Below are 14,636 nucleotides of genomic sequence, written 5' to 3' on the forward strand. Positions count from 1 at the left end.
TTCGGCCAAAATACACAAAGCATAAAGTTTTTTTTTGGGGGGGGGGGGGCGTGTCGCGACCATTGACCATTCTTGAATTCGCTTAGAATGAAGGCTTCCAGATCTGCCTCGTCACGCCACCATAAACGCAAGAGGTCATTTCCCTCTCTTGGAAACCCATTTGAGCTCGTTCCGAGGGGGAAGCTTGAGCTTAAATGCGCTCGCCATGTCGGCCGCAGGAGAAGTTGCAGTTGAAAAGTCCTTTTCTGCGGGCGATCTGGTATTCATGATCTTCTTTCAGAGCAACACATACTCACCTATGTTTATTCCTTTTTAATTTTACACAAGGGAACAAAAAATGAACCAAATACGAGACGGACGGGCTGTCGCCATCGCGGCTGCGGTTGTGACCGTCAAGGACAGCGAGGAGGTCTCAGCAATGTGGAGCCATTGTGAAAGAGACTCGCTCCAGGACTGCACCGTCTTCCCAAAGAGATTTCCAGGAGAGACGGGTTCTTTGAACACTGTTGTTTCGTTCTCCAGCACACTGGACACACACGCACACGATGAAAAGGCAGCAGCACGAGCAATGTAGTCAATTTCCCTCAAGTCGTGCGACATGACAAGACTTCCCGCAAAACGTTGAACGCCAAAATGTGGGCTCCAAATCCCTTTGTGGAGTGATTTGGGAGTCAGCGATGCCAACCGCGTGCCAACGCTCCTTCCTGAGTTCCCAATCACTCCTATCGATAACGTGATGAGAGGCAGCCTGTCAAAAAGAATTTGGAAAACTGGATGACACATTGTGGCCTCGAGAAAATGCGGTCCAAAAATACCTTCAAAATGGAGTCAAACAATCAAAGGTGCCCCCCCCCCCCTGCCCCGCCTCGTCCGATCGGCCGCCAAATTGCCGGCGCTTGTCCACGTGTACGTGCCGATTGCCCTAAAAAGTCCCCTTCAACTGAACCGAAGAGTGGCGGTGAGAAGGGGCGGGCCAGCCGGCACACTTGCATGATGCCCAATTAAGTCGCTTTGGTTGGCATAGCAACCGTCAGACGCACATCCCAGCGAGCCGATCGCCGGATCCGAAACATTGCTTGGTGCCAGGCGCGGGTGGGCCAAAAAGATGGAACTGGCCCGCGGCGCCACGTCCAATCGAGCGTTAGCGGGGTCTCCCGAATCAAGAACCGACATGCAATCAATCGAGACGGCGGCCGCTTGACGTCGGGCTTCCTCTCGGGTGCCCATTTTTCCAAATGTGGCGGGCGGCGCGGCTCGACCCCGCCGAGACGGCCGGCATCGGCTCCGGCGCGCCCCGCGACCCTCGTGAGGATAAAGCGGATCAGGAAACGGATGGGCGGCCTCCGTCTGAAGGACGGCGACGACCAAGGGACAGCCGGCCGGGCCGGATCGTCGCCGCTGCCAAACACAAAATATTCAGCGCGGCGTTGAAGAGGCTCACCTCGTCTTTCTCGATTTTGTTGGGCATTGCGCTCGTTTTGCCGGCTCGTCAACGGACGCCGCGTCGACGTCACTCGCTCGCGCTCCGCTGGGTGGCGCGGCGCCGTCCCGTCATCGGCCGTCAACGTCCGCATCTGCCCGGCAACCCGCGGAGGACCTTTTGCGATCGGCCGCATCCGGGCAACGGCGAGGCCTCCTCCCGGCGACGCACCTTCCACCTGAAGATTGGCAGCGGCGCAAACTCAACCGACGAAACTACGGGGCTATGACGTCAGCACCGGATTCCGGACAACTAAACTGACGTCATAGCGCCGATGTCAAGTCAAAAAATAAGAAATGACGGACAACGTTCGTCATCTTCCGCGCAGGAGATACAATGACGACAACGTACTAAAAGGATGCATTTATTTGAACCGCCCCCCTTCATAAAAAGTTGATGATATGCCCTACGGCTTAACTGTCAGTGGTTTTAAAAAAGACAGGAGAAAAAGTGTTTGTCTCAAAGTACATTTTATTAAAATGTGGCGCACAAGACAAACAGAGGGAAACAAATTCCGAATTTACTGGACAAAGTGTGCCAGGGCCAGTCCGTCGCTCGCCATTCTCCAAAGAGGAAGACCACCGGGAGGAATCTAGTCTCGGCAAATCCACTTGCAGCATGACAAAGGAACCCATCAAGTGCAATAGAAAAAAAAAAAAATCAAGCGTTCGTTACCTCACTAATGTTCAGCCAGGAAAACAAATGAGAAAACAATCCTTTTGCTTGTCATCTTGGAATGACTTTTTTTTTTTTTTTTTTAAGGGGGTTATGTGGAGGAAACTGCGATTGTGGTCTTTGTGGGTGCTGGGCCGATCCCTGTGCAACAGAGAAGACCGTGTTATTCAAGTCTTTAAGGGAATCTCAGATAAAAAACAAAATGTTTAAGAACAAACCAAAATCTGGCATTGATACGTTGCCGAGTTGTATAACCTTCAAACAGGAGTCTTCCTCGCGTCTACTCCTACGCTAAATTCAAATCAGCCATGATTGCAGAAGAGTGGACATTGTCAGGTGTTAATAATGTCGATCCATCATGTTGAGTCCCAGAGCAGCAATCTGACGACTCCGAGAGCTCCGGGTCAGCGTCTCCCGCGGACTCCGAGAGCTCCGGGTCAGCGTCTCCCGCGGACTCCGAGAGCTCCGGGTCAGCGTCTCCCGCGGACTCCGAGAGCTCCCGGTCAGCGTCTCCCGCGGCCTCCGAGAGCTTTGGATCGGTGTCTCCTGGAGACTCCGAGGGCTTCTGGTCAGCATCTCCTACGGTCTGCTCTAAATGGTGCAGCCCGGTCTGGGATTTGGTTTGGGATCGGGTTCGTCGGACGGGAACACCGGAGGAGGGAGCGGTTCTGTTTTTTGCATTTTTCCCTCGCGCCCTCGGACCCGGAGCGGATTTGGCTTTGGGGGATGGAGGCGTTTCTCGCAGCGGTTCCGGAAATGTCCACGGAGGGTTTTCATCATCTGGTTTGGGCTCACGAGTTTTGACCCGCCGCAGAGTTTGCGACGCATGTGCCGGCGTGCTTTCCGGATGCTCTTCCTGTGCGCTTTCAACAACCAAACCGTTGAGGAGAACTCCCGCGGGCGCTCGCTCGGGGCCGGTCCGCAAGGACCAAATCGATTCGATGCGCAGCTCCGATTGGGAGCGCGGTTGGGCGTTCCGCGCCAGGCCGGGATCCGCCTGCGGCGATGGGTTCGAAGGTCGGGCTGCGGCGCGCGGTACGGTTTGAGTCGCAAACGGACTTTTGAGGGTCCCGCTTACGTCCGCCGCGCTCGACTTGATCAAGGATAATGGCCCCGTCTTGTCCTCGGAGCTGTAGAAGATGCCAAATAAATCCTGGGCTTTAGCGGCAGCCAGGTTACTTTTTGGTTTGTCGGGCCTCCGGCCTCCATCCGGCACGCAGAAGAGCGGGGGAGGCTTCGCAAACACGGCGCGAGTCCGCTCGCTCTCCGGAACCCCGGGAGCCGCCACGTCCGGCTCCGTGTCCGCCATTTCCGTCTGGAGCGCGGAGCGGACGGGCGGCGACACTTCGGGAGCCGGGTTAATCTCAAGCCCCGACGGCCTCGGAGGCGGCGGAGCGCGACTCCGCGGCAAGGGAGGCGGCGGCGCGGTTGCGCTCCCGACCGACGAGGCGGCACTTGACGCGGGTGATCCGGCGCCCGAAGGGGCGGAGCGGACCGTCGGCGTAGCCGGTCCGACCGCGGTCGCGGCGGGACTCGACCGAGGCGGGGCCGGTCTAACGACTCCCGGGGTCGGAGTCGACGCGGGCGAAGACGGTTCGGGGCCCGACGGGACAGAACGGAAGATGGGCGGAGCCGGTCTGACACTTGACAGCGGTAATGCCGCTTTGGGGACCGATGGGGGAGGACCGGGCAAGCGCGGAACGGAGCGAGACGCGGGTCGGGCAGACTCGCAGGACGTTGGCTTAGTATGATCCCGCTTGGTTTCTGGGAGTCTCTCGAGAGGAGGAAAAATGGGTCCGTCTGCCGCCGGCGGCGGCGGCGGCGGTCGACCCGGGCCCCGAGGGGCTACGGAGGGGACGGCGTTCAGAGGTGCGGGTTTCCCCCCGGTGCGGTTTCGCCCCTGCGCCGCGCCAGGGATCGACACCCGCGGCGCAGACGAGCCGCCCGCGCCGGACAATTTGTGAGCAATCTCTTTGGCAAAGGCCACGGACTTTGCGAAGGAGTCGTCCTCGGGGACGTCGGCCTCTTTGGCGGCTCGTTCGTCATCCTTGATGAACTCGGCGGCCGCCTTCTGGGCATCTTTGGCCAGCTGATTCTCCCGTTTCCTCCAGGTGAACCTTCCGAAGGTCGGCGCCAGCCTGGCGGCGTCCGGGCTCTGCTTGAGGAGCTTGGCCCGCATGGCCGGACTGGGTCCGCAGATGATTTTGGGCGGGTCGTAGGGCTTGACCGCGGCGAGCGCGTTCTTCTCTTTGCCTCCGTCTTTGTCTTCCCGCTGGCGCTCGCGTTTGCGTCGGTCATCGCGTCGCGGCCGGCGCTCGTACGGATCCTCTTGGTGTCCGCGATGCCGATACTGACGTCCTCCTTGGCTCGGTTTGTGTGGCTCTTCCTCGTCTTCCTCCGCGCTCCAATGGTACTTGTCGCTTTTCTTCTTGGATTTCGCCTTGTCGTCGTCCTCTTCCTTCCCGCCATAAAAAGGAGTCTCGGTAGTTTTAAGCTCATCTTCTTTCTTCGGCACTTTGGGCTTCTCTTCCTCCCGGGCGGCTATCGACGAGGCATCCTCCGTCCCAAAGTCCTTTTCACCTCTTCTCTCCTTTTTGCTTTTGGTTTTGTCGGCCTCGTCTTCTTCCGGTTTACGTTTTTTCCCCGTCGGGTTGGAGTCCAGCCGGGCTTGGCGCTCCAGATTCCTTCTCTGCTCATAGAGCGGATTCTGGTACATTCTTTTCTGCAGAAGTGAGAGGGAGGAGAGTGAGAGCGCGACAAAAAAAAAACGGGAGAGATGTCTAGCACCTCTCGCCGAGACTGTGGAATATTTGCAATTCCAATGTTATGAATTCAACGTACGCGCGAGAGGAATCGTCCCGCTAGGACTCCCGGTTCGGTTTGCGGCGCTCACGAAAGACACGCCGGCGCCGCTTTACGGCCGCGCTTATGCTTTAAGCTAACTCGCCGAGTCATTCCCCGGCTAGTCCGTGCGACCGAACGAGCGCCGCGCCGCGGGAGGCGACGGCGTGCGCGCGCTACCTTGTAGTTGTCGTTGTGGCAATGAGCGGTGACGTGCTCCTCTGCGCAGATTGCGTCTCCGAAGAACTTTTCGCACAGCGCGCAGAAAAATCCTCGCACGGGAAGTAAGAACTCCGAGCCTGCAACACACGCCGCACATTTTAAATCCACAAGAAGGCAGGAGGCGGCGTGTCCGCGACAGCTTTCAAACGAGTCGGCAAACAAAAGCGGCGCCCCGCCGGCGACCGCGCGGCATCGGGAGAGAGCGAGACCTTTCGCCCGCAAAGGAGAGAGGAGACGCAAGGTTTCCATCTCCCGGGAGTTAAGAGCGTTACGCGCGGACCGCAAGACGGCCCAAACGGACACGGACGCGCGAGAGACCGAAGGACAAACTCGCAGTACCTTTGGCCGGTTTCATTTGCTTGTCTTCCGTCTGCGCTTTTTTCCCCATTTGGGTCGGCGACGCGGCCCACGGGCGCTCGTAAGGGTCCAGAGTCTGGAAGGGAGCGGGAGACGTCATCGGCAAACACCTCCTAACCGGCCGACGGGAGCGAGTCGATTGGCAAGATGTCGAGGGCGCGCAGAGATGCAAAGGGCCGTCGCCGCCGGCAAACGCGACGACACCGAGCGCAGCGGAAGACCGCGCCCTGAAAATTGGAGCCGACCGACGACATCCGCGCATCTGACGGAACGAATGAGCGTCCGACATCCGGCCGAGTTCACCGCGTCGCGACGCCCGACGGAAGGAGAGAAAAAGGAAAAAAAGAGGACAAACCTTTCGGTGGGCTTTGCCGTGCAAGTGATTAAAAAAATCAAACATGGAGCCCGAGGTGAGGTTACAGCTTTTGCACCAATGGTTTCCGGCGTCATAGTATTCAAAGGGCTCCGGGAGGGGGCTCGGGGGGACGAGCGCCGGCCGGCCCGCTTCCGAGACCTTCTGCTAGGAAAAAAAGATGGTTAACCGTGAGCTTCGATGAGACCGGAGCAAGTTTGATGACAAAGTTTAGGTCGCTTACCCGTGTCAAGGTTCTTTTTTCTCCTTCTTTTCCAACGCGAAAACCAATCTTTTCCTTACTATGACTTTTAGTTCAGTGGCGGCGTGACAAAATCAACGAACGGGTTGCCGGAAGAACGGTCTCCGCTCCGGCCACTCGAGGAGCAGAGCGCCACCGCGAGACGGGACGAGACCGCGAAACGGGCACGCTAACCGCCGGCGTTTCAGATCGGTCGCAGGCGCGTCGACGGATGCGCTTCGCATTTTGGGCCTTTCAGCTCAGCAGGGCAACGGCCGGGCAGCGTCTCTTTCAACACCGGCGAGTTGATTTCCTCACCATGTGCTTTGAGCAAAACGACTTGCCGAGCAAGAGGGCGCCTTTGACAAGATGAACGAACAGCAGCGCGCAGCGGAGCCCGCAACGCTCCCGCTTCAGCATTCGCAAACTTTGGCTGATTTTTGCGAGGGGGGCCGGGGGCAAACTCTCTTCCGTTATTTGCTGCCAAACCTAGCCATTTGCTTTTTGACCAAGTCCACGCTAGCAACACTTTGGCGTTGATGCCAAGGAAGCGAGTTGGGGGGTTTCATTTCGAGAGGGGGGGGGAACCCCCCAAAAAACGAGCTGCGCTTTCGCTGCCATCATGCGGCATCAACGGGCAATGGTAAGCCTCGTTCAGGCGGGGCGGGGCGCCGCTCCTCGGACAAAGCGAAGCCTCATACGGGGCGGACGGATCTTTCTCCAACGCCGCTGCCTCTCTTCGGAACAACCTCCTGCCGCGCGCGAGGCAAGCCCCCCCCCCCCCCCCCACCTCATCTTCAAACACATTTTTATTCTTTGGCTTTTCTACTCGTCATTGTTTTCTTCTTTCATTGCGTTTACGCTCTATGAATTTGTCGGATTTCTTTTGACTCGGCGTCCACCGCTTTGAACGCGCGGACGCTTGTTTTTGAAGCGCTCCGTAAAGTCGAGTCGAGCCGAGAGCAAACATTTCTTGTTGGTTCGTTTGTACCTTCGGGGACGCGCCGCCATCGCCATCGCCATCGCCATCGCCATCGCCATCGTCATCGTCGCGGTCTCGTCGGCCCTCCTGACCGTGCTCCGTGCACAGCCTACTTTTGCCGGGCCTGTTCCCCGCGTGATCCGCCTGCGTCGCGCGGGGCGCGGGGCGGTCGGAGGGTCCGAGCCCCAGGATGAGCGCCACCTTATCGATCTCGCTGCGCTTCTTCTCGGCGCCCTCGTGCTCCCTGCGCAGGTTGGAGATCTGCATCATGATGTCCTCCTGCAGGAGGCTGATCTCCTGCAGGAGCGGGTCTTTGTGGCCGTCCTTCTCGCGACGTTTCTTCCTCAGCAGCTCGCCTGAAAGCACAAAAAACAAGGCCGCCGCCCCGTCAGCACAGGTGGTGGGGGGGGGGGGGGGGGGTTGCCGCCAGGGTGAAGGTCAACCGTGGAGGACAGGGTCGTCGCCATCGACCACGATGGATTGTCACACCGCAGAGGCGCCGTGGCCACGGTGAAATTTGGGCCAAGTGCCAAATGGCCGATCCCCATGCGGCCCCGCGATTTGCTTTTTCTTTGATACTCCGACGCGGCCGTCTTTGAACAAAATCAGACAAAAGTGTTCAAATATAACATCCCACTTGAAGTGGTTCAGGGCTATTTTCCCGCACACCGTCTTGGATATGTGAAGAAAAGAACTGGAATCCCTCCGCCGTCTGGGGCGGCTGCGGGTCAGCAGGTCGAGCGAGGCTCAAATCGCACCGTGTCCGAGTCGCGTGCCGTCATATCTTTGGGCGAAACACTCCGATCCCAAATGGGCTCGCTCGTGGCAAATTGGACAAATGTGACAAGGTCGGGCGGCGATGCTCGCTCGGCGGCGTCGCCTTCGCCGCCAAACCAACACGGACTGCGCACGGCAATATGCGCTTCAAACTAAGCGGCAAGTGTGCGCAAGCATCAAGCCGGCGAGCGGCCGAGACAACTCGCGGGAGATCAAACGGGGGCGGGGGGCTCCCCGCGCTGCCCGACTCGAGGTCCGAGGTCCGAGCCCTCGCCGGTCAAAATCGGTTCAGTGGACCAGGAAGACAGGCCAAGGGTGAGCCGACGGGTTCAAGTTAAAAGTAGCCTTTGAGAAATTCATAAAGGTCGTCAGAAACGGGAAAAAACAGTTCGGTTGAAATGATCGAATTGGCCAAATGACTGGTTAGCTCCCTCGTTTGGACCGTGCAAACCTTTTTGTATTTCGTCCGTTTGTTGACGGAATCAAAAGAGAGAATCGTTCGGAAGCTGCCTCCATGCCCGAGCGCGGTCACGACAGATACGCCGGTCCCCTGATATGCGACCGGGAGCGAGGAGGGACGAGGCGGCTGCTGGCGTACTGTAGCTGGCGCGGGACATTCTCGTGGATGACGGCGGAGGGGAGAACAGCCCTTGCGGTGGCGAACGCCACACGCTCACCCGACAAATTGTCAATCGTTGAATATTGCCGCACGCGCTGCATTTCAGAAAGGGGGCTGGGAACGCATTTGCCACCCGCCCAAAAACATGGAAGGGGGAGGAGGAAGATGAGTAGTCCCGGCAACTAACACCACCATCCGACACGTCTGCATTTACGGAGCGCTTTGGCCACGGGCGCTGGAGGTTCCGCTTCCAGTCCGGGCCAAAGTTTGCAAAAATGCCGCCGGCGCGCGGTACCTTGCTGCTTCCGGAGCCGCTCCAGTTCCTTCATGAGGTACTCCTTCTTCTTCATGCGCTGCTCTCGCTCCCGTCTCAAGTTCTCCCGCTCCTCCAGAACCTGAACGCGGCGCCGTCGGGTCAAAGGTCACCGGGAAGCCTCTTTGCCACGAAAAGAGGAACGAGCGGCGCTGACCTTCTGCTTCTGGCTTTCGTTGTTCTCCTGCTCCGACACCTGACTCGGGCCCGTCCCGGCGACCCAGGGAGACTTGACGACACCTGAACGACAAACCGAGGTCATCGCTTCAAAGGTCGCGGGCCGAGCTCAACCTACAATATTCGGCCCCGGATGAAATCGCATCTCTGCAAAAATCGGATTCTCTCTTTGAATCGATGCCCAAAGCCTGCCCCCCAGCCCATATCCCCCAACCACCCGCGCAACCTTGTCCCTTCGCTTCCAGAAGCAAAAGCAATTGACAGGATCGCTCTTTGCCTTTTTTCCCTGTTGGATTTTCTTTTCTTCCAATCAAACGGATGACGAGTCGGCCCTGGGATAAGCGACTGACCTTTGACCTGAGGCTCCGGCAACCGCTGGGAGTCGGGCCGGTGATACGGCAGAACGCCCGCTGTTGGAAAGCTGTCGGCACCGGGCGCCTGCAAGCTAGGGGGCGGGTACATGGGCGGCGGCCACTGCGGGTGCGCGTAAGGCAGAAAGCTGCCGTACCGAGCGTAGCCCGGCGGCGGGTAGCCGGGCGCCGTCGCGCCGGACGCAGGGGAGGCTCGGTAGGAGGGGGGGGCGGGCACGGCCGACGGGACGGGCGCCGCGGCGTCAAGCGACGCCGTTTGCTCCGGCGCCTCATCGGGAGCCGCGCCGACGCCGCGGCCGCCATCTTTGCTCCGGCTGTCCGATCGCTTGACGTCCGCGTTCCGGCCGTGGGCCCGCCCGGCGCCGGGGCCCGGTTTGTCGTCGTCGCCGCCCGAGCTGCGGCCGAGGCTGCGGCTGCGCCCGCTGCGGCCGTCGTCGGAGCTGTCGGACGAGTAACGCGGGCGTCGCTTTGGCGTCTTGGGAGCTTTTGCGGGTTTATTCCCATGCAGGCGCTCCTTGGTCCTGGCGGCCAGTTTGCTGAGCTCCGTCACACCCAGATCCAAGCCGATTGTCTTCAGCAGGTCCTGGAGCTTCCGGTAGTCTTCCTGCGCCTGCCGATGGTTCTCCTCTTCCGGCGGCGGTCCGGGAACCGACGCCCGCACGGCGGTGTGGGCAACGGCAGCGGAAAGTGAGGGGGGCCGGTCCGTAAAGGCCTCGGCGGTGGCTACGGGCGAGACCGCCGGAAGGACGGCGGCCCGGGGCAAATCTCCATAGAGAACGTCCTCCGTCACATCCCCGTACGGATCGAACGCGTGGTTCTGGAGCGGCCGCGACGGGACGACCATCTCGGGGTCCTCCGAGTCTCCGTACAGGAACTTCTCCTCGTCGTCCATGTCGTCCGCCGGACTCTTGGCTCCCTGGGCCGCGACCGGGTCCAGCAAATCGAGGATCTCCTTGATTTCTGGGTTGCGATCGGCCCGCTGCCACATCTGCGGGTCGGAGCGCAGCTCGCTCAACACGGACGCCATGGCGGCCGGCTCCATCCCTTTGACGGCCCGCAGCAGCTCCCGCGCCACGTGGGACAGGGCCGAGTCGGAGCTCTGAAGAACAGAGAGGCACGCGGAACGTCACCTCGGGGACAAGGGCGGCTCGAGCCGGCGAGAACAAGCGGCATGGAATTTCACTCGCCGACTGACCCGAGGCCACAAAAACAAAGAGCCACCTCCGGCATTCTTATCTGGAAACCTTCTTTTCTCAAGCGCCTCCGCAGCTGTGAGCGTCTTTCCGACGGCTCCAAAAAAACCTCCCGTCCAACCGGGTGGCCGGTTCCAAATGTTCTCGCTCGCTATGGCCGCTCATGATCCGACACGCTCATCTTGAAAGGGAGCGCCCGAGTCGACTACAATGAACATAATCGCAATCAAAACGGGAAGCGCTCCCGTTTTCAGGCCTCTTACTTTGAGTACATTTAAACGGGAGTACATTTGATGTCACGTAGTTTGAAGATTTTAACCACGAGGCGACCGACGAGCTTCAAGCCAATTTGGCTTGCGTCACGGTGACTTGTACTCGGACCCAAGTATGACTTTGGGGCCCTTCATAAAAGACATTGGATGCATTTGTGCGCGCGTGCGCGAGGGGCGGCGGGCAAACGCACCCTGACCGTAGGCGAGCAGTTGTAATCGGAGCGTTTCTTGAGGATGGACTTGGTGGGCAGACACAACAAGTCCTCCAGCTCCTTCCTCCGACGAGCCTCTTCCAGTTCGTCAAACGCTGTCGTGCGGCGGCGGCGCTCGTTGCTGCTGCTGCTGCTGGAGCTGCTGCGCCTCCTGCTTGGCGCTCGACTGGACGCCCGCCCTCGAATCCGCCCCCTGGACCTGGACCTGGACCTGGACCTGGACCTGGACCTGGAGCCGGAGCCGCTGCGACCCCGGCTGCAATGACGGCTCTTGCTCCTCGCCCGACTTCTGCTGCGGCCGCGACGAATGTCCGTGCTTCGGTCTCTGTGGCGACACACATAGCCAACATTGACGTCCTGCATTCCCGCAGTTACCGAGCGGACCGAGTAGCAACGTGACAAGCGTCTGCCATCTTGATGGAATTTCCTTAAAAACAGGAAATGAGCACTTGAAATGCCTTCCAAATCCTCCCGAAGAGGCACGTCCGGCCCGTTTTGCCATCTCCCCCCGCCGCAGCTCATCAACAAGCTCTGCAGCAGCCTGATCATTTGAATCGGGCGGGTTGCAGCGGGGAGAGCTGGAAAAGGTGCGGAATGATTGGCCCTCGGGGACCACGGCTTGACACATGTGCTCCAGAACAAAAAACATGAAAGACTGATGAGTTATTCAACTGTTCCCGTGTTGCTCCATTTGTGCTATTTGGTAGACAAGCACTCCAAATACCAGACATATTGTGACAGCATTTCACATCCGTCCATCTGATATCAACAAAACTGGACAGCTAACAAAAGCGGCCTTGCCTATACCAACACGAGTCTGGTTATTGCCACTTGAATAGCATCACGAACGAAGCCTCTGCGACACGACGTACCAGGTAAACATGGCGTGGCCAGTGATGGCTTTTTTTTTGGGGGGGGGGGGGCGGGCGGGTCTTAATTAATTAAAAACAACAACAACAGCAGCATGACTAAAGATCATTTGAGCAAATGTGTTATTTCAGAAGTGTGCATCAACCCGGCAGCCCTTTGCACAAATCAAAATGTCGCCATCAGCTTCAAAAAGGTTGGCAAGCACCGATCTAGGCTTGGAATGAACGTGGACTCGCTAGGTGAGGCCACGCACGCAGCGGCTCCTCTTGTTTGATGTTGAGAGGGAAGAAATGTCATCTGTGCTGTATGTTACATGTTACACACACAGTACATTTGACAAGAAAGTTGTATCCAATCCGATCCAATGCTGAGCATCATCTGTCCTTTGGACCGATTGATGGTGCCGTGCGTTCCTTCACTCGCTCCTTATTCCCCCCGTCACTGGAGGGATTTGGAATGGGAACTACCAAGTGCCTGCCATTTATGAGAAGTGTTGCCACGCCGCGACAGTGAGCGTTTGGAACAAGTTTTGACCTGCTGTGCTGACGCGGGCTTGCGGAGCCGGTCAACTCGTTGCCCACCGTGATGACGAGTTTGTGGTCGACGGGAACACGATGGCGAGGAGAGGGCGATCTCTGAAAACAAACAAACAAACAAGCGAGCGCTGCTCTCACATCCGACAATTTCAAGACGACTTTGATGTCCCGGCCCCGAGCGAGCCACTCATGTGCAAAAGGCCGAAAGTTGCGCGTGTGGGCGTTCGGACGGTCTGACCTCCCGGGGCGGAGCACCGAAACGGTGCTGGTCGCCTCGGTGTCCTGCTGAGGCGGGAGGATAGTAGCCGCGGTGCGGCGGGAAGTGATGGTAGTCGGGGTGTCCGCGGCGGTGATAACCCGAGTGGTACGGTGATCTGGCCCGGTTCCTGTCGTCCGCTCTTTGGTGATGGTACGGCCGCGGCGGCGGCGGTGGGCCGCGGCTGTCGAAAGGCGGCCGGTAAGAGCCCCGCGGCGGAGGCCGACCGCGGAACATGTTTCGCCGAGACCGAACAACGATCTAGCTGAAAGCCACAGACGGCGCCGGTTCTTGCGCACGGTGTTGTATTGAACAGAAACGCGGCCGGGAGCTAAAGCTAAAAAGCTAAAGCTCAAGCTTCGTTTACGCAGTGGCCGCCTGGCTCCTTCTTCTTTTTCCGTTCGAATGGAGGTTGGCCCCAGCATTGAGGTGCATTACCGCCACCTAGAGGACGGCATAGGAATTAAAGCAAGGCTGTGCGACTCCTCATCCAGGAGCAAATCAGAGAAAGAAAGAAAGAAAGAAAAAAAAATCAATTTTCATGACTTCACTTACCTGAGAGATTCTCCCAGTTTTCAAATAAAAGTATAGTACACGTTAGTGGTGCGCAGTCAAGACCTGTACTCAATACGGGTATGACTTTAAACGACAGGTACAGCCATTTATTGCTGAACTGTACTGTGTCCTTTAGTTTTTAACTTTACGAGAAATTGTGAAGTTAAAAAATAAGCAAAAAACATTTTTTTTCACTGATGAATTCAACTTGATATTTTAACCACAGATGTCATTTGGAAAAGATTATTGATGCAGCCAACTGCTACCCTTCAAAATTAACTCCCATTTCTTCCACTTCATGATTTCCTTTGCTATGAAGTCATGACAAAGTCATGTTCGCTCTTTGATCATTCGCCGGCTCGCGGTGGCTGCCATGTTGGTGATGAACCTCATTTTTAGCTCAACTCCGATTGGACGGCGTCCGTCACGGACCACCGCTGACGCGTGTGAAGTTGTCGCAGCGGCTGCAAACTGCCGTTATTCGTCTAATTACACAAGAAGTGCAGACGGACTCGTGGTGAACTCGTGTTAACTAATGTAGCGCAAAATCCGCTTGCCTGTTCGCCCCACGACCCGAATGAAGTCAATTAATTGAATTGAATACAACTTTATTGTCAAATGTGCTGCGGTCCATACAGCACAGATGCACAGATGACATTTCTTCCCTCTCAACATAAAACAAGAGGAGCCGCTGCGGATGTCCGCGCCGCCATCAAAAGAAAAGTTGACAAAATAATACAAGACAACATATGAGACACAGACAATCGTGCACTCTTAACCACTTTGTTGTCTGAAGCGGTTATCGATGAAAGAGGAGCGAGTCAAAGTGTCCTTTTCACCAGTGGATCAAAGATGTCATGCAATGTTTGGGAAGAGTTGCGAATGAAATATATGATGGCCACCGACACGTGACGACAGACGCAGCGAGTTGTTCTAGCCCGCGTCATATTTTCATGGTGCTTTCTGACAAAGAAATCTATCGATGAGGCATTTCACTAAAACCAAGACTGCCATTCGGCGCTTGACGGGAGAAATACAGCGCGACAAAACGTATGGGGCGTACTAAATGAAACGTTGTCATTTTAAACATAGCAAAGCCTTGAGCTCGCTTACCCCTGGCCAAGAGAAGCACAGCACGGCCCCGCGGCCAGGCAACATCCCTCCCCGGAGATACGACGTTCTAGATCTCTCCCGTGGACCTTCACGGTGACCGTTTGCGTCGAAGCCGACGGGAGAGCGGCTCACTCACCTGACGCGGGTTAGGATGCCGGGGTTGTTGAAAATGGATCCGTGCCTTCACGCCGCCGCTTCACGTTTGTGTCGACGTCAATCGCA

General features: G+C 57.6%; 1 protein-coding gene across 5 annotated transcripts; it reads right to left on the reverse strand.

Annotated features, from left to right (window-relative positions):
- Positions 1-1,933: 1,933 nt before the first annotated feature.
- On the reverse strand, positions 1,934-13,765 carry znf318 (zinc finger protein 318). Of its 5 annotated transcripts, none has more exons than XR_015102164.1 (11): positions 12,489-13,765; positions 11,064-11,409; positions 9,387-10,506; positions 9,017-9,099; positions 8,842-8,941; positions 7,160-7,506; positions 5,931-6,095; positions 5,558-5,651; positions 5,177-5,295; positions 2,374-4,877; positions 1,934-2,296 (listed from the first exon to the last, which is right to left on the reverse strand). XR_015102164.1 is itself a non-coding variant. In XM_086122879.1 (11 exons), exons 1-10 carry the CDS (start codon positions 13,169-13,171, stop codon positions 2,442-2,444), a joined length of 5,493 nt encoding a protein of 1,830 aa, XP_085979005.1. In that variant the 5' UTR covers positions 13,172-13,765; the 3' UTR covers positions 1,934-2,296; positions 2,411-2,441. The 5 variants fall into 5 exon arrangements, 4 of the variants coding, with proteins under 4 accessions (XP_085979005.1, XP_085979007.1, XP_085979006.1 ...); XM_086122879.1 differs by having other exon boundaries at positions 2,411-4,877; XM_086122881.1 differs by having other exon boundaries at positions 1,934-4,877; positions 12,489-12,589; positions 12,729-13,127.
- Between the last annotated feature and the right edge of the window lie 871 nt (positions 13,766-14,636).

This window comes from Hippocampus guttulatus, chromosome 10, assembly GCF_054856545.1.
Source record: "Hippocampus guttulatus isolate MCC_2025c chromosome 10, RoL_Hgut_1.0, whole genome shotgun sequence".
Classification (NCBI taxonomy): domain Eukaryota; kingdom Metazoa; phylum Chordata; class Actinopteri; order Syngnathiformes; family Syngnathidae; genus Hippocampus; species Hippocampus guttulatus.

Excerpts from the sequence above, each read along its gene's own strand:
- znf318 (XM_086122879.1), bottom strand. The coding sequence starts at position 13,171 with ATGCTGGGGCCAACCTCCATTCGAACGGAAAAAGAAGAAGGAGCCAGG. Across the intron at positions 7,507-8,841 it reads GCGGCTCCGGAAGCAGCAAG|GCGAGCTGCTGAGGAAGAAA; the intron begins GTACCGCGCGCC and ends TTGTGCTTTCAG. Across the intron at positions 6,096-7,159 it reads ATGGCGGCGCGTCCCCGAAG|CAGAAGGTCTCGGAAGCGGG; the intron begins GTACAAACGAAC and ends TTTTTTTCCTAG.